Source organism: the organism of the source record quoted next, unplaced genomic scaffold (genome assembly GCF_019419815.1).
Source record: "Pyrus x bretschneideri cultivar Hongxiangsu unplaced genomic scaffold, Pyrus_bretschneideri_v1 Contig33, whole genome shotgun sequence".
Taxonomy (NCBI): Eukaryota; Viridiplantae; Streptophyta; class Magnoliopsida; order Rosales; family Rosaceae; genus Pyrus; species Pyrus x bretschneideri.
Window position 1 is genome coordinate 464,744 of NW_025999646.1, and position 24,358 is coordinate 489,101.

At 38.8% G+C, this 24,358-nt stretch overlaps 4 protein-coding genes across 4 annotated transcripts; 3 read left to right on the forward strand and 1 right to left on the reverse strand.

Annotated features, from left to right (window-relative positions):
* The first annotated feature begins 422 nt into the window (after nucleotides 1-422).
* LOC103951239 (mucin-2-like) lies at nucleotides 423-3,364 on the forward strand. Its single transcript, XM_009362562.3, has 4 exons — nucleotides 423-1,303; nucleotides 1,763-2,392; nucleotides 2,668-2,710; nucleotides 2,794-3,364. The coding sequence occupies exons 1-4, from the start codon at nucleotides 1,243-1,245 to the stop codon at nucleotides 3,026-3,028; spliced, it is 969 nt and encodes a 322-aa protein (XP_009360837.2). The 5' UTR covers nucleotides 423-1,242; the 3' UTR covers nucleotides 3,029-3,364.
* A 762-nt stretch (nucleotides 3,365-4,126) lies between these two features.
* LOC103951240 (cold-regulated 413 inner membrane protein 1, chloroplastic-like) lies at nucleotides 4,127-6,207 on the reverse strand. Its single transcript, XM_009362563.3, has 6 exons — nucleotides 5,943-6,207; nucleotides 5,735-5,860; nucleotides 5,266-5,361; nucleotides 5,056-5,120; nucleotides 4,517-4,586; nucleotides 4,127-4,430 (listed from the first exon to the last, which is right to left on the reverse strand). Exons 1-6 carry the CDS (start codon nucleotides 6,098-6,100, stop codon nucleotides 4,265-4,267), a joined length of 681 nt encoding a protein of 226 aa, XP_009360838.2. The 5' UTR covers nucleotides 6,101-6,207; the 3' UTR covers nucleotides 4,127-4,264.
* Nucleotides 6,208-8,032: 1,825 nt separating this feature from the next.
* Nucleotides 8,033-11,145, forward strand: LOC103951336 (cation/H(+) antiporter 4-like). Its single transcript, XM_018648408.2, has 3 exons — nucleotides 8,033-8,371; nucleotides 8,759-9,787; nucleotides 10,021-11,145. Exons 1-3 carry the CDS (start codon nucleotides 8,033-8,035, stop codon nucleotides 11,143-11,145), a joined length of 2,493 nt encoding a protein of 830 aa, XP_018503924.2.
* Nucleotides 11,146-14,495: 3,350 nt separating this feature from the next.
* LOC103951237 (pre-mRNA-processing factor 39-2) lies at nucleotides 14,496-20,567 on the forward strand. The gene is given in 12 exon segments (XM_009362556.3): nucleotides 14,496-14,723; nucleotides 14,861-14,946; nucleotides 15,042-15,271; nucleotides 15,446-15,613; nucleotides 15,931-16,297; nucleotides 16,390-16,533; nucleotides 17,311-17,463; nucleotides 17,570-17,686; nucleotides 18,123-18,203; nucleotides 18,398-18,547; nucleotides 18,808-19,496; nucleotides 19,499-20,567. Coding segments are annotated over 12 exon segments (3,273 nt in total). The 5' UTR covers nucleotides 14,496-14,704.
* Nucleotides 20,568-24,358: the final 3,791 nt, after the last annotated feature.

A 24,358-nucleotide genomic window follows, 5' to 3' on the forward strand; every position in this document is an offset into this window, starting at 1 on the left:
TCCGATTCCAAATATGGAGGGTTTGCATTACTTTTTAGTTGGAGTTTTAAGGAGATGAACCTTAATTGTCCCGAAACTCCACACTAACCTCAAAAGAAAGAGCAAGAAACCGAAATGTGTCCTTTCGTAGGTTCGAGAGTTTGATACATAACAAGAAAAAGACGCATCAATGGGCATGATGGGATGTCTAAAAGGATTGTACGTGCCTAATAAATAACAAGCATGATTAACCGTGCTCAATAAATACATAAGCGTAGTCAGTAGGTACACTGACTAGAGCATATGTGCTCCTCCTACACACTCGAGAAGTAAAATATCGTTCATTGAGTTCACAAGGGTGGATATTAAGGCCAAGTTTCTCCTTTTGCCAAGAACAAACAAGCGCAACTTGTTCTTTGAGAAAGCTAAGGATTATCAAATTTTAAATGAAGTAAGAAAATCGACCAGGAGGAGACAACATTCTCGATTACAGACCACCATATGCCACTCATAAACTCCTCCCTCGACAACTTTAACTTTTTGATTCAGTGCCATGAAAAATAAAAACACAACCACCTAAACCAAACTAAACAAAAGTACCCCCAAAAACAGTAGAAAGAAGAGCACAAAACAAAGAACACAGATCCTCTCCGGATCTGTGCAACTAGAGCCCGGGGATTAATGGATTCAGGCCATTAAATTTGATCCAACGGCTACAAACAGGGAGCTCGTCTAAAACTTACAATACTTATAGCCGTTAGATCAAATTTCAATGACCTGGATCCATTGATCCCCGAGCTCCGGTGATCCAAAACAAAAAGGTAAAAAAACAAAAAACAAGATTCTGCAGCATAGATTCCCGATTTATTTAGAAACCAAAACATGAGATTTAAATCCCAGGAGATCATTCTTTTTTGCCTTTCCCAATTTCATCCCACTTTTCTTTTTTTGGCAACCATCTCTTGCTTGCAATATCCAACTTACCCAATTCCTCCTCTCTCAAGTTTTCTATATTCTCCCTCTCTTCTCTCTTTTCGTCTCTCTTCGATCCAAGAAAGCCATGATTCTTCCTCCACATATATATAAAATATATATGCACAGAAAGGACGTAAACTCTTCTTTTTCGCAACACCTCCATCATTGCTGTTCCTCTTGTGTAGTATATCTTGGCTTCTGCATCATTGTTTCGAGCCCGGGAGATTACCTGCAATCACAACAACCTGCAAACAGAGAAGTGTAGAAGAAGAGAAGTAACTAGGAGCGATGGGAGTTGGCTCGCTTCGGCATTCTGCGTTGTTTTTCTTGTTTCTTTTCTTTAGTTCAGGTAATTTTGAATTTCGTTAGTCTCCATTTCTGCCTGGTTCTGTTTCTCTTCCGTGTGTTTCAACACGAACCTTCCAACCACCAACCCGGCTTTGCTCATTTCCTGACATGATCATCAAGTTTCCTTCATGTCTATGGATTTATGAAGAGATTAAGATTACTATTTCTAACGAGCATTGGATTCGGAAACCAGTCTCTTCTTGTTTCGAAAGTATGTGATCATCAAGCACACCTCTACGCCTTGCGACAATTTCGAGTCAAAACTACATGAAGTTCCCTAATCCACCTCCTTTGCATATGATCCAAGCATAGGAAACAAGATTATATGCACGCACAAGAAGCATTTAGCATGCTCTTTTAACTCAAATCTGATAACTCTTTCAAATTTATCCATTAAACTCAAATTTTCCATTTATTTCAATGAAAGAATAATAACTTACCATGCTTTTCATATCTTCAGGTTCAAGTGTTCCAAAGAATCCTCCTTTGGAAGCAACCCACCAAAGCAAAACGCAAGTGAATCAAGAAAAACATATAGTTTCCTCATCTTCGGTGTATACTACCCAGCTCGATGATATTCCCGTTGTCAATCCAAGTCCAACAACAACAACTCCCACACCATTTGCGAACCCGACAATATCCCCACCATCACCAACCACAACTCCTACCACAATACCACCGACCCCGCCCCTGAGCCCAACAATTCCCACACCATTTGCGAACCCGACAATATCCCCACCATCACCAACCACAACTCCAACCACAATACCCCCGACCCCGCCCCTGAGCCCGACAACTCCCACCACAACTCCATCATCCCCAACAACTCCCACCACAACTCCATCATCAGGTGGTACTTGGTGTATTGCAAGCCAATCTGCTTCACAAAACGCCTTGCAGGTAGCTCTTGATTATGCTTGTGGCTATGGAGGTGCAGACTGTTCAGCAATTAATCAAGGTGGAAGCTGTTATAACCCAAACACTCTTCACGATCATGCTTCCTACGCCTTCAACGACTACTATCAGAAGAACCCATCTCCTACCAGCTGCAATTTCGGTGGAACAGCTCAACTCACCAACACTGACCCAAGTAAGACATTTCTAGAAGTTGGTTTTTATCAAGCTTATCACTTGCCCTAAAAGCTTCACTTATCAAAGAAAGAAACACTGAACGAACTCTCCATTTATTTCAATTGCAAATAGCTTTCTGAACGTATAACTCGATATAACTTATATCTATAGCTCCCTAGCTCTTTTTCCAAAAGTTTCAGATCCGCCACTTAACAAATTCAATTCCTGACCTTGCTGTTCTTGTTATATGTACGCTTGAATAAATACTGAACTCCTTGCTCTGCCAAATTGCAGGTACTGGTAGCTGTCACTTTGCATCTTCCTCATCATCAACCAGGTAACCTTTCATAGCCCTACCTCCAACTTCATTTATAAATACATGAAGTAAAACATAAATCTAATTCTACTTTGCAAATTCAGCATGAACTCACCACCAACAACAATGACACCACCAACGCCAACGATGTCAACAACACCACCAACAACAACATCCCCATACACCCCAAGCATTGCTACACCAGGTGGAGGATCAACAATTTATGGTGACTCGCCAACAGAGTCCCCGAACTCAGCAACCTCTATCTCATCTTGCATGCTACTGCTATTCATCATGACTGGGATCTTGGGGTCATTTCTCGCAGAAAATTATGTCTAAAGGGAAACTAAGTTTCAGCTATTCTATCTGCAGTTAGATGGCAAACCATTCATTTGCCAGCATCCTACATAAAGTTCAATGAGGCCCTGAGATCAAAATGAGCTACTATGTTATCGCTAGGCCTTGTTCCTCACCATTTAAATTACTGCCATACTTCATCTATGTACACCCAATAGTTGACCATTAAGCCTAAGGACAGAAAAAGCATAGATATTTTTTAGGTTCTTTTACGTGTAGACATATAGGTCCTTTATCTGCAGTTTTAGTAATAAATTATTAGTTAAGGTCACCAGGCTTCAGCACTTCTTTTATTTATAAACCGATAAAATGCTTACTACATGATATTAGCTAGTGCATTATATCTACGATACCAATGAGTAACACATAGATAGATATATGACAGTAAAAGGTCTAGTAATGAAAATTAATGACCTAACTAGAAAGAATGGATGTAACCAATGGAATGACCTATGTCTTATCTGTCATACCACATTAGATACTACACAAGACTCGATGTATTCAAATATACAGTATATTTCCTCTTATCAACAAACACATAAGAAATTTACATAACTTGTTCCCTACTCTCTTGGAAGATGAAGACAGCAGATACCTAAGCTCTTCTTAATTTGCTACTTACAAAATGTTGATACAAGTTATTTCAACAATAAAATTTTCCTTAATTCATATTATTTACTTTCATTATAGATTCCAATATAATCATCAAAACAATTAACAGAATTTCGTGCATTCAAATGGCTAGGTAACCGACCCAGTTCTGCACCATGCCAATGCATGGTGCAATCTCCGCATCCCAAAAATGGCATCACTTTACTTAAAAGTAAAGCTTTCCAAAAACCACCTCCAGCAACGAGGGGTTAAGACACTCCAAAAGAAAAATATGAGAACAAGTAAAGAGGACAATCCTTGTGCGCATGGGAAGATCAACTTGATTGCTAACTTATCAAACACGAAACAGAATGCACAATGCACAAAGATTGATTCATGTTAATGTATCTCAATGGTCTAAAGTAAACCATTTGATGTGTCTTGGCATCATAAAATTATGATTGAAAATGAAGGGCAACAACCTGCCTCTGAGCTGATAATCTCTTTTATTACTGTAAATACGAATTATTCAAGAGTACAAAATCAGATGACATATTACACAATATAACAGGGAAATGAAAGGTAACTAATAACTGTTATCAGACTTACTCCTTATTTACAATAAACTCAGAACAGGAACAAGCATGACAAAGCAGTGATAGAAATGATGGCTAAGCTAGCAATAATTGAACCTCGGTCAAATGATCTCTCCAAGCTTCCTATTCGTGAAAAGTGCTGGAAAGCCAAATATGCTGCAATGACCAGTGAAATAATAGCACCTTCTTGTCTTCCCCTGCCAACGGAACAAATTGAAACATTAGAACCGAGAAAATCACAGATAACTGGGCAAAGTTGGTCTTAAACAATGCATTTGCGCACCTTAGTTTCAGAACTTGGTAAGGAGCCACAATCACCAGGAGGAATGCTGTCAATGGCAACTCAAGTTCCGCTAAGAAAGAACAAAATAAGACCATGTATAATATTAATTGACAGAGAATAATTGAAATGGCAACCACACCACTATATTAACACACCTCAATTCAAATTAGTAGAAAACAGAACCAAGATTTAGAGAAGAGCAAAGTAGCAAATCAACACATTTAATTTCACATTTTCTTTTCTACCTACGATCCGGACATGGTTCAAAAACTTAAAAAGTTAGTATACTGAAAATAAGGGCATCTTCAAATACTATAAGAGTGAGCAAAGACGGGTATATTACAATAAATGGGTTGTTCCCCCTAATGGAATAAAACCAATATAGTTAACTAACCATGCCGACATTAGAAACTATTATTTGAGAAACCCAGATAACTCTGCCAAGTTAGCTTTGAGTGAGAAAACCAGAAAACACTCCCCGTTTAGCATTGTCAAGCCTACACTCAAACCAAGGAATCAGAGTTTAGAAGAGAACCTACCAGGAATAAAGAAGAAGAGACGAACAAGAAGGGCTAGGAAGGCAGCCCAGATACCATATTCACCCCTGCAAGCCAAACTCATGAATGTCAGCCAACTTATACATTTAACCTCAGACCGCAAACGTTCTCCACAGCATACCAAGAAAAAAACTTTCTAGCAATAAAACACAACAGAACGAAGAAAATAACCCAATTTCTTGAAATGCTTACTTAATCCATGAGACGACGGTAGCTGGCGCTTGTAGGAGAAATAAGGGAACAAGAAATGATTTCTGAACAGCAGTCCCTTTTACAAGCAACAGAACCCTGGAAATGTGAGAAATTTGAACACCCATTAAAGCATTAATCCATCTCGCCCAACATCTCAATACCGAAGGTAGAAAACTTTCGTGGAACCTCGAAAGATAAATTAGAAAAACACCCCACAACTATTATTTTTATACAAAACACTTCAAGAGCTCAATTGGATTTAAAAAAATTACAAAAAAACCCTATCCTTTATCAATTGTCATGCCCTAATTGATTCTTCGTTTTGAAATTTCTTTGGCACCCTTCTCCCATTACAAAGTCAGCTGGATTTTTCTTTCTAAAGTACTGAGCTTGAAGTGTTTTTACTAAAGTTCAATGCTCTCGAGGGCTCATATGTAAAAAACTGAAAGCGAGAGAGAAAAAGAATTACGCAGAAGAAATGGTGGAGATCCACTGGAGGCTGTTGACAGAAAGAGGTGCAGCGTAACACATCGCACCCGATCCCCTCCTCTTACCCTTCATCGCCATGAATTCCTTCTTTCCGCCAATCGAAACTCTGCCCAAAAACCAGAAACGACGGCGTTGCATGCAGAGCTCGATTGATATCTGAAGCTTTGGGAGTGAAATTACGAAATTACCTGAGAGGGTTGCGGTGGAGTGATCTCAGAAGAAGACAAGAGAGCTTGGCCGGCCTCGGTTGAAAGGCGGAGAATTTGGAGGTGGTAGTGCTGCTGCTGCTGACGCCGCAGAGAGAGAATTTCCGTGGTGACGCGGAGGAGAGTGAGAGAGTCGCCATTTTTGTAATTTCTGCTTGCTGCTTTTTTCTACTTTCTGCTTTCTGCTTTATGCTTTTTTCTGCTTTCTTGTTTCTGCTTTTATGGCCTCGAGGGCACAGTGAGAGGAACGCGAGAGTGTAGTTCACTATTTCGCGGCAAATAATTTGGATCCATGACCACCGTCCACGTGCGGGGTTTGCGATTCGAGGTCAAATCATTGGGATTTCTTGCGGTGGTTCAGCTCAGCTGAGCTGGATGTCACATTTATTTTTACAGTATGTTTGAATGCGACAAAAAAATTTAAAATTTGAATAAAAATCAAAATTTATAAATTAATTTGTAATAATTTATTATTTAAAGTCATAAATATAAAAATTTAAAATTTTCACCTGAAAAAAAAAAATTAAAACTTTTAATTCTCAAGTTTAAATTCCATATAAATAAGTGTCATTTCCTAATTTTTATAATTAGGAGTTTAAAAATAACAAAATTCATATTCAATTTCATTGTTATTTTGGTTAACCAAACAAAAAAATTAACAAATTTTAGAAAATAAGATTCCGTCATTTCAATTTTCATCATTTTAAAATTCATTTGTAATATTTCTCTATCCAAATATAGTGTTATGTGTTATATCACATCGGATTTTTAAGAATATATTTTTTCTTGTTTGTTCACTTATTTTGAAATATTTAAATTAGTAAAATTTAAATTTAATATTTTAGTTAATTGGAGGCCGGAACTTAAGTTTTTTGTTTTTTGTTGAACTTTTCTTTGTGGGATGGGGAAATACAATCAACTGTCAATGTTAGCCTCTTTGAGACATTTTTATCGAGCACTTAAAGAATACCATTGCAAATACTCCGTTGTTAGGTTAAATTAAGGGTAATTTTGTCCACATATTGCAAGATGGATTCGCTTGTAATTATTAAAGTTTTTCATTTATTAGATTAAGATATAGTTTATAATGGGAGCCAATTCGTGGTACTATATTTTTTACACAAGTTTTTACGGAGTCCATTTTGTAAATGTATTTCAAGCATTCAAATCGTCTATCTTTTAGGTCTTTCCTCAAAAATTTTGTCTACCAAAACTGTATTCGTTCATTTTCTTCACTCCAAGTGAATATCGTAATGGTTTTGGATTGTCTAATTGTAGTAATGATCTATAAATGATCTTCTAAAAGATAGATGGTTCAGGCCTAAAACACATAGGAATGCATCCCACAAAAACTTGTGTAAAAAGCTATGTAAAAAAATTGGTATCACGGATCTGCTCCTTTATAATTAATTACTAAATGACATAGAAATTGACAAAGAAGTTTGTAAACTAAATGAGGGAATAATAATTAAGTTATTACTTAAACGTTGATTAACGTGTTTATTTCTTATTAGTAATACGTCATTTAGTTTACAAATTTAGTCTACATAGCATTACTCATACCTTATACTTGTAGAACAAATAATCTTAACGAGGATTTTATCTATCAGATTGACCTAATAAATTTCTTCCACTTAATAATATACAGATAGGCTTTGCCTGAGTAAACTCTCAGATTTTGTTATGAGAACTTTTAGATGAGAAGAAACTAGTCACACAAGGAACCGAAAATTGTTTTCGTGGTGAAAACAACCACTTAACCACTTCTATAAAATAAATTGCATGCAGACGGTCAAAAGCAACTGGTTGTGAATGTTACTCTGTTGAAATCTTGTTTAAAGGCAGTTTTCTTCCTATATGCTGAAGCAAAAACAACCACTCGTTTAAAACCAGCTGCTTAATTACTAATGTTGCGTCTATAATTACGATATATAAAAATAATAATTTTGGATTGTCCTCCTCTTTCGTGTTTCTCTGAGCAACCATGTATTAACCAAATACAATTTTTCTCTCGACGATAAGCTCTTGATCTGGTGATACTTTCGGATATTCTCAGTTTTGATTGAGCCAGAATGTCATCGCCTCTACTTCTTATTGTTGTAGTGACTGCCTTCTGGATCTTTAGTGCGGTGACACCGGATCAAACAGGAATGCAGAAGAGGATGACCGATCCGGTGACCATATGCACGGTGTTTCCGCCTCACGTTAATTCGCTTGGCTTGTGGAACAAATCAGATTCTTGGCCGGTGCATGTTAAAGACCCGCTTGGGATTGTGCATTTCACCTTTCGACTGCAGAACTACACCCTCCCAATTCTGGAATTTGAAATTACTCTCATCTATGTTGTAACCCAACTCACCCATTTGTTTCTCAAGTTGTTTGGCCTCCCGGTGTTTGCCGCACAACTTCTGGTACGTACCATGTATCGGATAAAAGTCGTAGATGCATATGAGTCTTATAGTACATTTCACATAATACATTACATTAATGGTTGATAGTCGTTCATAGGCATGTTCTAATTGTCTAAATATTTCTCACCATTACCGTGGTTATCTTTAGAAAGAAATAGTAGTGACTCACCATGCGGGCTTGAGGAGTGGAATTTGTGAGGTTGATCACTACAAGGAGCAGAATCTCATTTTGTGGTATAATTATAGGCATCTATCGCTACAAAATGGACTCCGCTCTTGTAGTTTCTTGGAGCGATAGATGATAAAACAAAAATTTGTCTTATCAATGTTATGAGTGCATTAAGTAATTACTAGTGACATTAACATTATTTTGGCTGAACCCTCCAGGCTGGATTACTCCTTGGTGATTTAGGACTTGACAGAGTGGTCCGACATTCTAGTCGTGGCTTCAGTTTGAATCCCATATTTCCTTTTGCTAATCAAGAAGTACTCAACATAATATCACTGTCTGGCTACACACTCTTCACCTTCTTGTTTGGAGTAAAAATGGACGTCGGATTAGTATACAAAACCGGAAGAAAGGCCATCTACACCGGTGCTTTAACCTTGATAGTTCCACTAATTGCCGCCACTGCAACCCTTCTCATCCTCACCTTCCAGTGGTCCTTACAAGCCGATGAAATAGTTCAGCTTCTTTTCATAACATCAATGCACTCTCTGTCTCCATCCCCCGTCATCCATTGCCTCCTCACCGAGCTCAGAATCTTAAACTCTGAGCTCGGCCGGCTCGCATTATCATCGGCACTTGTCAGTGACCTCTCCAGCATTTTACTCACCGGTGTTTCAACCTTAATGACAGTCATGCAGCGAAATCCGGATAAGCCCTTAATCGACTTGACGGTGATGATAGTCTTCACTTTGTTTGTATACTACGTTTGTCGTCCAGTTATGTTGTGGATGGTGAGAAAGACACCGGAGGGCAAATCCGTTAAGGACTCGTACATATTAATAATCCTGCTGGCTGTTTTTGGATCTGGGTTGATTTCCCATGCAGCTCGTCTGTCCATTGTAGTGGGCCCTTTAATCTTGGGATTGGCTGTGCCAGATGGGCCCCCACTGGGAGCTACACTGGTCAGAAAGCTTGACTTTATGGTCAATAGGGTTTTTATGCCCGTTTTTGTGACGACTTCCATGATGAGGGTGGTTGTACAACAGGAGGTGCCTGATGGTGACCAAACGGCAGTTCGTGCCACAGCAATCATCACTCTTGTGATCTTCTTGAGCAAATTTGTGGCCTCTTTGGTGACTCCTTTGTGTTGCAAGATGCCTCTCAAGCATGCTGTGACACTAGCACTCGTAATGACCAGCAAAGGCGTTGTCGAGGTAGCCGGATACACCATTGCTAGAGACACTTGGGTACGTAAGTTTAAGTTCATATTAATTAATAATACATACATGTCGATATGGCATTACTAATCTAGTCAATTTAATTATAACATCCAAATACTTATTTTAATTTAATTTAATTCGTAACAAACCACGCATTATTATTGTCACACGTTCACGCATTTGCACATTAATCTTTATAATTACTAATAGGCAGCCTCACTGATATTAATACTAGTTCCCATGTTTTTCCTTATGCGCAGATTATTGTTCATGGGGTCTTTAATTATATGATGTTCACCGTCGTATTTAGTGCAATTGTTGTGCCACCTCTTGTGATGCTCTTGTACGATCCCAAGATAAAATACGCCGGCTACCAACAAAGAAACCTTATGAATGACAAACCCAATTCCGACCTACGAATCCTTGCGTGCATCAACAGAGCCGATAACACCCCCGCCATCATCAACCTTCTCGACGCCGCATGCCCTACTCGAGAAAGCTCCATCACCCTCTACGTCCTTCACCTCATCGAGCTAGTTGCCCGAAGCATGCCCGTCTTCATCGCCCATGATATACACAAGTGGGACCTCTCCAACTACTCGTACTCCGATAATGTCATCCGTTCGTTTACTCAGTTTATGAGAGACAACGATGGAGCTGTCTCCGTTAATGTATTTACAGCGGTCTCTCCTCCCCAATACATGTACGACGACATATGCACCCTCGCGCTCGACAAGGACACGTCGCTCATAATCCTTCCGTTTCATCGAAAGTGGTCGACCTCTGACGGGTCTATTGAGTCGGAAAACCAAAACGTAAGGGATCTCAATCGTAGGGTACTTAAAACAGCGCCATGTTCGGTTGCCATACTTGTGAACCGTGGTCACATAAGATGCACCAACTCCTCAGCTGAAGGGTATAGAGTTGCGGTGGTTTTTCTCGGAGGGAAAGACGATAGGGAGGCGCTTACTTTCGCGAAACGGATGGTGAAGGATGCGTGCATCAGCCTGACGGTGATTCATCTGGTGGACGCATCAGACCACGAAGAGAGTCACAACAAATGGGAGTGGGTGCAGGACAATGAGATGTTGAAGGAAGTAAAGCAGAAGAGTATAGGGTATGTGAGTTACGTGAAAGAGAATGTACAGGATGGGACTCGAACGACAAGGAAAATACGGTCGTTGATGGACGACGATGAATACGACCTGTTCATCGTCGGGAGAAGATATAAGGTGAAAAGCCCTCAGACGTTGGGTCTTGAGGACTGGAGTGAGTTCCCGGAGCTTGGGGTTATCGGCGACATGCTTTCCTCGGCGGAATTTCGCTGCAAATCTAGTGTATTGGTGATTCAGCAACAGCAACAACGTAGGAGGTGGCGTGATTAGCTAGTCAAAAACGAAAAGTAGAACTTCAACCATTTTGTTCCTAAAATTCTTGTCACACTAACACAAATTTCATGAGGTAATGCCACTATTTAGACCAAATTTGTAAATATATGACATGATTGTTGATAATTAGATTGTTAATTATTGATTAACGTATTTATTTTCTATTAGTATGATTTGCAAATTTAATTTAAAATTTTGGTTTACCTAGCATTACTCACATCATAGGATTCTAATTTTTTTTCTTTTTCCTTTTGGAATATGCTCTTAAACAAATTATAGGCCGAAGCGATACTTTTTGTAATTCATAAAGAACAAAGTGAGACTCAATTATTGTTTTAAATCAATGATGTGATGCATTTAGATAAATTGAAACACATGATGATGCGTAACAAGTTTTAAAAAATCCCACTTTGTATTGTCTAGTTTCGTATTAGTCAGGCAAAATGGAATTAAATGCGAATTTTGAATTAAAAGAGATGGAAGTTATTGCAATATTTTATCCTAAAATTTGTGTAACATCCCACATTGTCCCAGGGGAGTGATCCTTATATGTATATTCCTATCCCTACCTAGCACGAGGCTTTTGGGAGCTCACTAGCTTCGGGTTCCGTAGGAACTCCAAAGTTAAGCGAGTAGCGCGCGAGGTCACTCCCAGGATGGGTGACCCATCGGGAAGTTCTCGTGTGAGTTCCCAAAAACAAAACCGTAAGGGTGTGCTGCGGGCCCAAAGCGGACAATATCGTGCTACGGTGGAGTCGGGCCCGGGAAGTGGTCCCGCCCGGGCCGTGATGTGACAATTTGTAAGTGGTTTTTGAATTAGGTGAGGTTTCAATTTGAGCAATTTGTATTATAAAAAGTTTAAAATTGTATTAAGTGGGCTTTTTATCTAAAATGGTTATCCAAACTACATTAAAAATAATATTTGGCTACTTAAAGATGTCACATCCCAGATCGGTTCCGCACGATATTGTCCGTTTTGAGCTTACCATTTCCTCACGGTTTTGTTTCTGGGAACTCACAAGCAACTTCCCAGTGGGTCACCCATCCTATGATTGCTCTAGCCCAAACTCGCTTAACTTCGGAGTTCAGATGGAATCTGAAGCCAGTAAGTTCCCAAAAGGCCTCGTGCTATATGGAGGTGGGCATGTACATATAAGGCACATCACCCCCTCTTCGTTGGTCGATGCGGGATGTCACAATCCACCCCACTTAAAGGGAACCCGACGTCCTCGCCGGCACATTCGTACCAAACAGCAGAGTGGATCTTATACCAAATTGTCACATCCTGATCCAGACCCCCACCATATCTCAGGCTCGACCGCTGTAGCACGATATTGTTCGCTTTGGGCCTCGACCACGCCTTCACGGTTTTGTTTCTGGGAACTCACGAACAACTTCCTAGGAGGTCACCCATCTTAGGATTGCTCTAGTCCAAATGGCTTAACTTCAGAGTTCCGATGGAATCCAAAGCCAGTGAGCTCCCAAAAGGCCTCGTGTTAAGTAGAGATGAGAATATATATATAAGGTTTACATGATCCACACTCCTGGACGATGCGGGATCTTACAATCACCTCCCTTAGGGGCCCGACGTCCTTGTCGGCACACTTTCGCCCAGGGATTGGCTTTGATACCAAATTGTCACATCTAGGCCCTGGCCCTAACCATATCCCCGGCTCGACTCCACTGTAGCACGATATTGTCCGCTTTGGGTCCCGACCAGGGATCCACACCCCTAGGCAATGGGGGATCTTACAATCCACCCCCTTAGAGGCCCAACGTCCTCATTGGCACACTTTTGGTCATGGATTGGTTTTGATACCAAATTGTCACATCCCCCTGGCCCTCACCACATCCCAGGCTCAACTTCACTGTAGCACGATATTGTCTACTTTGGACCTCGACCACGCCCTGACGGTTTTGTTTCTAGGAACTCACACGAGAACTTCCCAGTGAGCCACCCATCCTGGGAATGCTTTCGCTTGAACTTGCTTAACTTCGGAGTTCCTACGGAATTCGAAGCCACTGAGCTCTGAAAAGGCCTCGTGCTAGGTAGATATATGAATATACATATAAGGCTTACATGATCCATACCCCTGGGCGATGCAGGATCTTACAAAAGATGAGTAGGAACTCCTACTCAAAATTTATCAAAATTGTTCGTTGTCTATTTATAGAATTTCGTGTTTATAATAAGAACTGTTCATATTATAAATCACCATATAAAGATCGTGTTTGCAAGAAATCAATTAAAACTAAGGTCGTTAGTCATCAAACTGTTTAAAAACAAATTAACGGTATTGGTAAAAGCATTACAAATCATCTATGTATTTGCTACAATAGATTAACTAAATAACCTTAGTTTTAATTTTTTTTTGTACAGATGATCTTTACAGTGTGATTCATAGTATGAAAGGTTCTGATCATAAGCACAAAGCTATGTGATTAAAACACTAAGAGTTTTGAGTAGGAATTCCTAATCATCTTTGAGTAGCCAAATATTGTTCCATTAATAAAATCTCTAAACTATATTAATAGAACTATCATTGTCAACCAAAATAAGGTAAAAAGACAATTTTGTCTTCTACCACAAAACAAAATCATGAACAGTAGAGTAAATTTAAGCAAACTAAATTTTACCCTTTTTTTTAAAGCCTCACCCAATAGCAGTGTTCTAAAAAAAGGCATAGACGGCGCCTAGGCCTTGGTGACCCCGAGGTGTTTTTTTGCAAATTGGTTGGAAAAATTGACTTTTTTTAAATAAAAAATAAAAAAAATCATATCTACATTACTATATTTCCTTATTTTCCTATTATTTTGCATTTTATTTGGTTTTAAATTGTAAACTTATTATACATGTGTCATTCTACAATACTTCTCACTATGGTTATATGACATATATGCTTAATGTGTTTTTAAATTTTGGACTTGTTGGATACTCTTTTTGCATTTTATCATTCTTTTATTATCTTATCCACAAATTTCATACAAGTATAATATTTTGTAAGTGTCAATATGTATTTATTTACAAGATATACAAAAAATTTATCTAAATCCGTTTAGGTGCTAGGCACCAGCCCACCGTCCGACTAGCACCTAGTATTTTTTAAAACCTTGCCCAATAGTGATCCTAACATCTCTAATTTTGAAAAAAAAAAACTTCTCTCTCCAATTCACATTTCTTTTCTCTCTCTTTTTCCTTTCCATTTTAAAATAAAAATAAATTATTTTTACACACAAAATGTGAAGCATATGCTACTCGAGATTATTATAACTCCTTAAGCCATTTTTTTTTCTCCGACAAAAAAAATTTATAAATGTGGTGTCTCACATGAAAATCAACGTTTTACGGGGTACTGGAATAATTCACGGAACAATCTTAATTTGTTGAATCAAACCACCGTTACCAAATATCCTCCTCCACCTCCGTCGCCTGTTATCAGCCGTCTCCTCCCTATCAAGCCTCGCTAGTCACTACCTCCCCCTTCCTTCTCACCGATCACATACATCAATTTTTTTGGCTATGCGGACTTGCAATTGCGAATCGGAGCCTCAGCCCATGGAGTCAGACTCTCCAGGTAAACGCGCTCTCTCTCTCTCTCTCTCTACACACACACACACACACACACACACACACTATGGTTCCTCTAGGGGTTACTCTAGCCACTGAGCTGCTTTCTGAATGCTGAAGTAATGCACCGCTCAAATTATTCAGGTTTTCCGTCGGATGATTTTGATGGAGTCTCACTCGACTTTGATCACTGGACTTCACTCATTTCAGAGATGGAAAACACATATTCTGTAAGCAAATAGCATTCTTTTCTCTCCTAATTTCGTAAATTTTCTTAATTTTTATGTTTTATTTTTGTGAATTTTGGCTGTGAAACTATGTGCAGGATGACATAGAGAAAATATCCTCTGTTTACGACTCTTTCTTGTCCGAGTTTCCGCTCTGCCATGGATATTGGAGGAGGTATGCCGATCACAAGACCCGCTTATGCAGTGTTGACAAGGCTGTTGAAGTTTTCGAGCGGGCGGTGCAGGCAGCAACTTACTCTGTTCCCCTGTGGGTGGACTACTGTAACTTCAGTATGTCTGTTTTCGAAGACCCGTCTGATATTCGCAGGTAATATCAAATCGCTTCCGTAACAAAATTCAGCTATAAATTTTGAACTAGTTGAATCATTGATACGCCTTGTCGGTTATAGTCATCTGAACTAGTAGAAATTTTCAGCTATCTTGCATGTTTTTAGGCAGTGTTTATTGTTTACAAGTTTAAAACTTTGAAATTCTTTGACAGATTATTTAAACGAGGCATGTCGTTTGTTGGAAAGGATTACGCATGCCATACTCTGTGGGACAAGTACATTGAGTTTGAGTATTCTCAGCGGGAATGGAGCTCACTGGCACAGATTTACATCCAAGCTCTAAGATTTCCTACCAAAAAGTTGCACCAGTATTATGAAAGGTATATCTTGCATTGATTCTTTGGAGTTAAAAAGAAAGGAGGAAACCTTGAAATCATAACTCTAGATCTAGTTTGTGCTCTTTCATTTAATTTCTTATTGTTCGGTGGTATTACCATTAATTTTCTGAAGACCTTGTTTGCATGATAATCGACAGTTTACCACAATGTGTGGTTTTCTGTTATAGTTGATTTCAACTGACATAGATTTTTTTTATGCTTGTGGAGTGTACCATTTACAATTTTGTGTCTTTTTTGCCCTTCTAGTTGAACCACTTAGATGTTATTCTTACAAGGCATCGGTTTCATTTTCTCATCAGTTTGAAGAAGTTGGCTGCCTTGTGTGAAGGGGAGATGAAATGCCACAGTAATTCTACTGAAGATTTGCAATCTGAAGCAGTGGTTGGTAGCGAAGTCCCTACATTTTATACGGATCATGAAATTGCCCTTGTTGTCAAAGACCTGCTGGATGCAGAAAATGGCTTAGACAGGCGTAAAGCACTGGAAAAGTACTTGTGTACTGGAAAGCAGTTGTATCAGCAAGCATGTCAACTAGAAGGAAAAATTGGCACTTACGAGAGCAATATAAGGAGGTCTTACTTCCATGTGAAGCCACTTGATGTGGGTCAGTTGGAGAATTGGCATTCCTATCTGGATTTTGTTGAGATGCAAGGGGATTTTGATTCGGTATGGTTCTACAATTTCTTTTGCTTACATGGCCTTGGCCCCCTGCGTCTCTTTTATTGTTATCTGAACCCCCTTTCATCTATTGTGTGTAGGCTGTAAAATTTTACGAGAGATGCTTGATTCCCTGTGCTAATTACCCTGAGTTTTGGATGCGTTATGTGGATTTCATGGAAATTAACGGAGGAAGAGAGATTGCAAACTATGCTCTTGACCGAGCAACCCAAATTTTTCTAAAGGTATTTTTACTTGAAACTATGCATCAAGTTTTAGGTGAGTTGTATTTTGTGCTACAATGTCGTGATTAGTCAAACACTAAAGACCATAACATTGGGAAGTTACAGGATAATCGTCTACTGCCGGTTCGCTGAGGAATTGTACCGAGTTATATTTTTCGGTGTATCATCTTTAATAATTGAAGCTGGAACCTTCATAGCATGAAATGGACCAGGAGATGAGGCACTTTTCTTGAAAATGTGAATGTTGGGACATGTCATGGGCTTTCCAAAAATACTAGATCCTAAACTTGTTTGGCTAAGATTAATTTTTGGGTAGCATTTACCTATTCAGCCATCACATAATCAACTCTAAAACTAATTGTTTTTTCCTCCTCAAAGGTAGTTATAAAATAATGACTTCATCGGTCACCTTACTGGTTGCCAGGCGATTAAAGCCAAGGGTTTAATTTTCTTTTATGTAAGGAACTAAGGATACACTGGAAACTCATTATGGTTTGGATTATATGGATTTCTTTGGTTAGAAAACAATCATTATACTTGGAGTAATCTCAACTGTCAAATATTTTCGTCATGCAATCATGTTGTGGACAACTTCGAGCAGTACTATTTAAATTTTCTGTACTATAATTTTTCTCTAAAACTTAGTGTTAGCAATTGTGTGACAAGTTTATGATGTTCTGAAACTTGCTCAATTGCTGCTCTCTATAGGATGCCTTGACTCGATTACTTTGTACATGACTGGCGATGTTTATGGCCATCCTCGTATGTTCGTTGCAGAGAGTGTCGGTGATTCATCTTTTCAGTTCCAGGTTTAAGGAGCAAACTGGAGATGTATCTGGTGCCCGTGCTGCTTTTCTTCATTGCAATACAGAATCAGATTCCTGTTTTGTGAAGAATGTTATGTCAAAGGCTAATATGGAAAAACGTATGGTATGCAATCAGCTCTTTCATCAATTAAATGGAAATATTACTCGTACTTATTGTCTTGATTAAGAATGAGGACCAACTCATGCTGATGCTTTTCCTACATTATCAGGGAAATATCACGGCAGCTTCCAATACATACAAAGAAGCGCTAGAAATGGCTGCAGAGAAGAAAAAGATGCATACACTTGCTATTTTATATGTTCAATTTTCTCGACTTATATACATGGTACGTAATATATGAACACAGGAAAGTCCATATCTGCATTGGGGTGGTAGCAATTACTTGCGACAAGATTTGGTTCCAGTTTCAACTCCCCCTCTATTTAGTTTAAAGTACTTAATGCCATTTAGGCTTATTTAGTAAGTATCCATGTTTTATTATAGTATTTCTTAAAGAAAATGCAGCTCTCCTGTGCTTATAAAAATATAAGTCCTCGTTCCAAAAATGATTTGGTTTGTTGTATGGATAGGCAAAGTAGTATGCAACACACAATGGTGGTCCTTTTATGAACTCGTTGATATATGAATTTCTGTTTCTCTATATGCTTGCATTGTCCCCTTAGTATTTGACTTTTGAGGAAATTTTCCATTTATTTATAGTACATGAATGTGGTGGCCAACTTTAATATGATTATCGACATCTCCTTGCTTTCCTGTCACAGATGACTGATAATGCAGATGCTGCCAGAGATGTCTTGATAGATGGCATCAAACACTTGCCTTATTCCAAATCACTTCTAGAGGTATTTCTCTTCTCTTAGCACCTTATGAATATTTACATTTCCACATCATGAATGGACCTGTTGTAGAAATACATAGTCTGGACTAAAACTTGAATCTATGCTTCAATATGTTAAACCTTTGCTCATTATATCATCATGATAAAAGTTTAACTTCGATACAAAAATGTAAAGTTGCTTGATTGTTATGTCTTCAGGAGTTAATAAATTTCGCAAGTATGCATGGGGGGAAGCAACACCTAAATGTGGTAGACTCTATTGTCGCCAAAGCAATCTCTCCAGAGTCAGGTGTATCTGATTGTCTGAATGCAAAAGATGCAGAGGATATTTCAAGTTTATATTTAGAGGTGAAAATTTCTCTTTCAACTCGATCTTATGTTGATACTGTCATTTCTGGTCTTTCGAAAAATAATAGATTGAGGGGAAAAGGTGCTACGTGTTGCTTTCTGCCTCTCCATATCGTAATTTCTTGTAATTTGAGGGAAATATGGTATGGTGGTTCGGCAATTTCACTCAATCTCTGGGAAGTCTGTAATTTAGTGTAAAGATTTACTATATGCCATTTCATCAAGTTCCTTTGGTTCTGACTTGTATATGATGGAAACAGTTTGTTGACCTTTATGGAACCATCCATGAATTAAGAAAGGTGTGGACTCGGCATGTGCGACTGTTCCCATACTCTACAAGGACTGCTTTTTTTCATCAGAAACCTACATTTAGAAAACCTTTGGAATTGGCTAGAGAAACGGAGGAAGCTTTGGTTGTTATGCCTCAGCAGCCATCTGGAGATTTTAGTTCTGACTCCTTGATTGTGCTCCCATTGCATGACACTGTTGACAGCAAATCGTTATTGCCAGACAATCATAGTATCGAGTCTGGCCAGGAAGGAACTGATCATACGTTGGACCAGGATATGCCATCACAGGGAAGTCAGCTTGAGCAGATTACCTCCGACAACCTTCAGTCAAGCCAACCTGAAAACATTCAGACACTGAAACTACCTTCTCCAGAAATTTCAAGAGAGCAACCAACACAACCGAGAGATGATAAACCTGAAGCAAATCTGTCATCTGTAGGTTTAGTAAAAGTGGAACAGGTATCTTCAGAAAATCCTGAGGAGCCCAGAGAAAATACTACTGAACCAAAGGCATCATCTGTTGAATTAGAATGTCAAGTTGCTGAAGGGAATGAAACTGTAGAATCTTCACAAGAAGTCACAGACAGGAGCGATGTTCATCGAGAGATTGACAACAAGCCTGAACAAGACCTGAAGCCACTGTCGTTGGAGAGTCTTTCTTAAGCTCCCAGGAGAATACGAATCCGGATTCAATACCCTCCATTTTTCACAAGCGTGAAACTTCTCAAGAAACCAATACTTCAAATGAAAGGAAGCTAGAGAGCAATTGCAAATCTAATGAAGACTACAGCCCAAGAAATACCAGAGCTTTAGAAACAGCTGGAAATGAAGTGGTTAGTCCTATGCCAATGCAAATGCCTTCTCAGCCAGCTGTAAATAGTTATGGTGACTGGCGTCGGAATAATCATTCTGGTAAAGTTCGTAGAGATTCCAAATTTGGCTTTAGGGGACGTCTACAAAGAAACTCGTATCAGCAGAAGCCACTTTCTCCTAAAAAATACCCACAAGCTGAAACGGGTCGTCCAATGCCTGGGATTCTAGGTCAACCCCCTCAACCTTTGTCCTCACAGAGCTCGCAAATTCAGCAAGGCAGCCAGGATCATAATCGATATCAAGCAGCAGCCACTCCCACTAATGTAATGGCACCTAATGCTTGGCCTATGCAGAATGTACAGGCGCCAAATTATGCCTCTTCATCTCAGCCTCAGTTGCCTGTCCAATCTGTTCCTCCACAGATGTCCCAATCATCCGTTTTAGGCAACGTGCAGTACGGCATGCAGAACAGCCAAGCATATAATGAGATGTGGCAATATTATTACTACCAGCAGCAGCAGCTATTTCTTCTACAACAACAGATGCATCAAGCACAGCAGCAGCAACAGCCGCAACAGCAGCAGCAGGTCTTGTTGCAACAGTATCAGCTTCAGCAGCAACAACTTCAACAATATTATGCTCAGATGCAACAGCAACAATCTTATCAACAGCAACAATTGCAACAACTACAGACGCAACAGCAATTTAGTCCACAGTTCCAGATTCAACAGCCGCAAATTCAGCAACCTCATCTGCAGCCGCAAATTCAGCAACCTCATCAACAACAGCAACTTCAGGAACAACATCTGATGTACTTGCAGAAACATCAGCAGCCATTACAACAACAGTCCCTTATGCAGGAGCAGCAGCAAAATATCCCGTCCATGATTCAACGGGACAACTACCATCAGGTATGATATTTTGCAATTGTCTAGATACATGTTAAAATTAAACCGAAATCACTCCAAATAAAAACCACTAGTCAAGGAAACTAGGTGTTAGCTAGGTGCATGATAAAAATTAAACAAGTATAAAAATATCCTATGCATCAAATGTACTATCTCGTGTAACTTGCAAGTGAAATAACAATTTCGGATTAAAGTAACCCATAAGGGGAAAAAGGATAAAGAGTTAAGAGGTATGACAATTTGAAATTATCACAGATGCATAGGCTTCTCCTATATTTTCTCTCCTCTTCCCCAATTTTATAGTAATGCCAGTGTCAAGGGGGAAGACAAAAGTTAAGAGACATGACGATTTGAAACCGTCACATAGTTATCAGGTCATCATTTTTAATCTCTCCTCGTCGCCACTGAACGTCCATCTTTGCAAACAGTTGCATCCTATTATTAGTTATGAGAAACAGAAATAACTGTGAAGACGTTATCAGCATGTTGGAAAACATCATATGCTTCTGATTGTGTTAAGCTAAAAGCCTGAGGAATTAGTTTGCTTTGAAGCTACAACTTGTTGATGTGAAAAACGGTGGTGCACAATGCACTGTCCAAAATATCCGCTGACATCTTTAAATTTAAATTATCGATGTCTCCGCAATTCTAACAAGCATAAATTTTTTTTCCTTTCGTTTTTGGGTTATGTAGGACCAAGCCGTCGTGCCACCAAATAATTATGGAACGGTTGCATCCTCCGTATCTCCCCAAACTCATGAAGAATGTCCGCACAAGTGAAGGGAGATACCATCATGGGCAACACAAGCACGAAACCCGGTTCACAAAACCCAGTCCCCATCTGGAACTCAAATGTTTGAATGTAATCCTGTTGCAACGTTAACTATAGCACTAATGCGACGCCTTCTTGGTATGGTCATGGAATTCTGGTGGGTTAGTTTATGTTCTAAAGGGTTTTAATGTGACAGTGACTGATGCAGGACAGACTCAAGGGTATCGAGGAGAGTGGAATAGATAACCTGGGATTCGCTCAACCAGGGGCAATGGAGCTTGCTCACGTCGCTAATCGTGGATTCACTCATACGACCAAGCTTTACCAAGCTAAATGCTTGATTTTAGAAGGAGAAACAACTCATTTCAAATGCACAAAGCAAATAATATTTTAATTCATTCAAGTCTAGCCCCAAAGGCTTTTGATACATCAATATTTAAAGGAACTCAAGATAAAGGAACATAAATATACTACAACTTCCTAAGAAACTCTCTAAAAATGACTTAACAAGTTCCTATGTCATTAAAATACACAGCCTTATTATTCCAATGCATTATAGTGGTCTTCAAATTGTTTTCTTCAAGGTCTGCCTCCCGCATCAGTGACGAGCTCTTCTCAGCCAACAGAGGCTGGCCTTTGTATATTGAGCCATGGTTTTGCGTTGCAAATAGCCTTCAGCCATGAATTTGTCGAATTTCGATGTATGTTAGTAATTTGTTGCATTGCATAGTGAACGTATAATCTATAGCTTAGTGTGATTATTACCGTCAATCATTCATGCGCGTGAAAGCACGAAAAATTCGATCAGCAAGAATGGCATCATCACTTACTCAACATCTTTTATGTAAAGAGTCATTTCAAATTTCAAACAAATAACGAAAAAGAGGTGTATTAAATTCTACCCTTTTCGGGTTTTACGGAGTTATTTTTGCACATATGTTAGAAGACTATGATTGTAACGAAGCCGAGCAGTGTTGCTATTACTGCTCACGGGCAAAAACCAATATTTGGACATAGGCAGTGACTGCCGAAATCCACAAAGCCCCGGTTCAAGGATAAAAGAAAGGGAGTTTTAACGAAACACTTCTGGTACCGTTCACTTTTAACGAAAAATCATATTTCTACCTTTTCGGTACTATTCACTACACCTTTATTTGTCATTTTTCATTAAAACTAGAGTTTTTTTTGAACTTTTCGTTATTCCTTAAAAGAAGGGCAACCACCAGCTATGCTTTGATTTATACAAGATAATCATAGCCATTGGCAAGTATGAAACAAGCAAATGAACAGAAAAGAAAATGATTATCGAAACATGAATTACACAACCACCAGCCTCAAACGTCACTTGAACGAAAATTCTATGCTTTTATAATACAACTCGATACAGAATCTCAAGAAACAAGTAGCAACACAACTCGACAACTAACTTACATTACCAGAAAATGCGTTAATGTTCTCCACATGACCTGCAGGCAACGCATGCAAATTTGTAAAAGTGCAAGAGACTAAATAGGCAGAAGATCAAGAACAGCAGTGTTAGTCAAGCTATTTAAAAACCCAACTGATCACTGATATTCGAACCCTTCTTTCAACAGCATAGCAGCAAACCTAAGCAGGAGGCCAATCCTGCTGATATTCATACATATCTTGATCCATCAGTACATGCATTATCTTTGTATGCATGAAGAAAACCACCACCTATATTCTTAATGCAGGTCATCATGAATTTACACAAGCATCCTCACAACGACTTTCCACTTTAGATGTCAGTCAGTTAAGCATCTAATAACGAGTATGACACAAATCCGTTTACATGGTAGATTTCATCCCCCATACCCTCCTGGGGTAGAGACATGCCTATTCTCAAGCTGAACTTCCTATGCTACCCTGTCCTACATATAGTTAATCAGAAAAGAGGTGTCAGAATTCCGAGAGCAATCTTGAATCATTGTATATAATTCACTTAAACATAGTCTGATGTTATTATTCACAGGTTTTGAATTCCTAATCAGAAAACAAAACTGACAATGCCTAATCTGATTTGATGCATAGTCAAATTACTTGCCCTCACATTTCCTTTCAAGCTATTTTGAATTAAATCGAGAAATGGATCTCCGGGAAAAGAAAATAAAACTAAAACTAATCCCTAGAACATGGTAAACCAGAAAAAGTCAGCCTGTCAAAGCATACAAACAAGTCTTCTGGGAATATGATGCCATGTAGACATAGGATGCACAAGTAGTTTGTCCTCCTCTTTGTGTTCCTCCCAGTTTCTTGTTTCTCATCCAGAAGGGCCAAACCTTCACAGAACTACAGAAAAGTTCTCAATTTCATTTAGTATCATACGAGATATCATTTCATTAGAAGTATGACTTACTTTTTAAGTTCAGAAAGTATTCAGTGTCGTTAATTATTATGGCATTTCCATTTTCGTTCCCAGTATAATTGTTTATGAACTGTAAGAATTTATTTACTAGATATGCAGTATCACAGGCTCAACCTGAGTTTTTACAGTAATTATTACTTCCTTGACTATCATTTGAATTTTCAAAATTCAAATTACTAAAAAATGACATTAGAATTCAGCGTTTGAACATCCTTGATAGTAGAGATTAATGAGGATGGCAATAAGATAGTTAAGCTAAGAGATTGTCTTTTATAAGCCACTTAATTAAAAAATTAAATGGAAGTAACAAAATATTAAGAGTGGCAAATGACCAGATAAGGTCCAAAGTTCCAGCTTTCAAGTGCTACCATACTTGCATTGTGGATGTTATTTAAGACAATGTATCGAGAGCTTTGGGTGTTTGAGGCAAAAGTGAGTAAGAAATCACGTTTTCAAGAATTATTTTTCACAGTTTATCAGTGTTTCATGCGCAATGCAGAAAGCATAAGGACAAAAAGGCATTCCTTACCGTTACCTTGAAACAAAAACTAACAAACTATTCTGCAGTGTTGTCAGCTGAAAGGAAGAAAACAAGGAAACAAGATCGAAGAGCTGACAGCCAACAAGGAAAAGAAGATTTAA

Coding starts and splice junctions, on each gene's coding strand:
- LOC103951239 (XM_009362562.3), top strand. CDS start 1,243: ATGGGAGTTGGCTCGCTTCGGCATTCTGCGTTGTTTTTCTTGTTTCTT. Junction 2,393..2,667: donor ACTCACCAACACTGACCCAA/GTAAGACATTTC, acceptor GCCAAATTGCAG/GTACTGGTAGCTGTCACTTT. Junction 2,711..2,793: donor TCTTCCTCATCATCAACCAG/GTAACCTTTCAT, acceptor TTGCAAATTCAG/CATGAACTCACCACCAACAA.
- LOC103951240 (XM_009362563.3), bottom strand. CDS start 6,100: ATGGCGACTCTCTCACTCTCCTCCGCGTCACCACGGAAATTCTCTCTC. Junction 5,121..5,265: donor ACCGTCGTCTCATGGATTAA/GTAAGCATTTCA, acceptor TTTGGCTTGCAG/GGGTGAATATGGTATCTGGG. Junction 4,431..4,516: donor TACCAAGTTCTGAAACTAAG/GTGCGCAAATGC, acceptor TTCCGTTGGCAG/GGGAAGACAAGAAGGTGCTA.
- LOC103951336 (XM_018648408.2), top strand. CDS start 8,033: ATGTCATCGCCTCTACTTCTTATTGTTGTAGTGACTGCCTTCTGGATC. Junction 8,372..8,758: donor TGTTTGCCGCACAACTTCTG/GTACGTACCATG, acceptor TGAACCCTCCAG/GCTGGATTACTCCTTGGTGA. Junction 9,788..10,020: donor CCATTGCTAGAGACACTTGG/GTACGTAAGTTT, acceptor CCTTATGCGCAG/ATTATTGTTCATGGGGTCTT.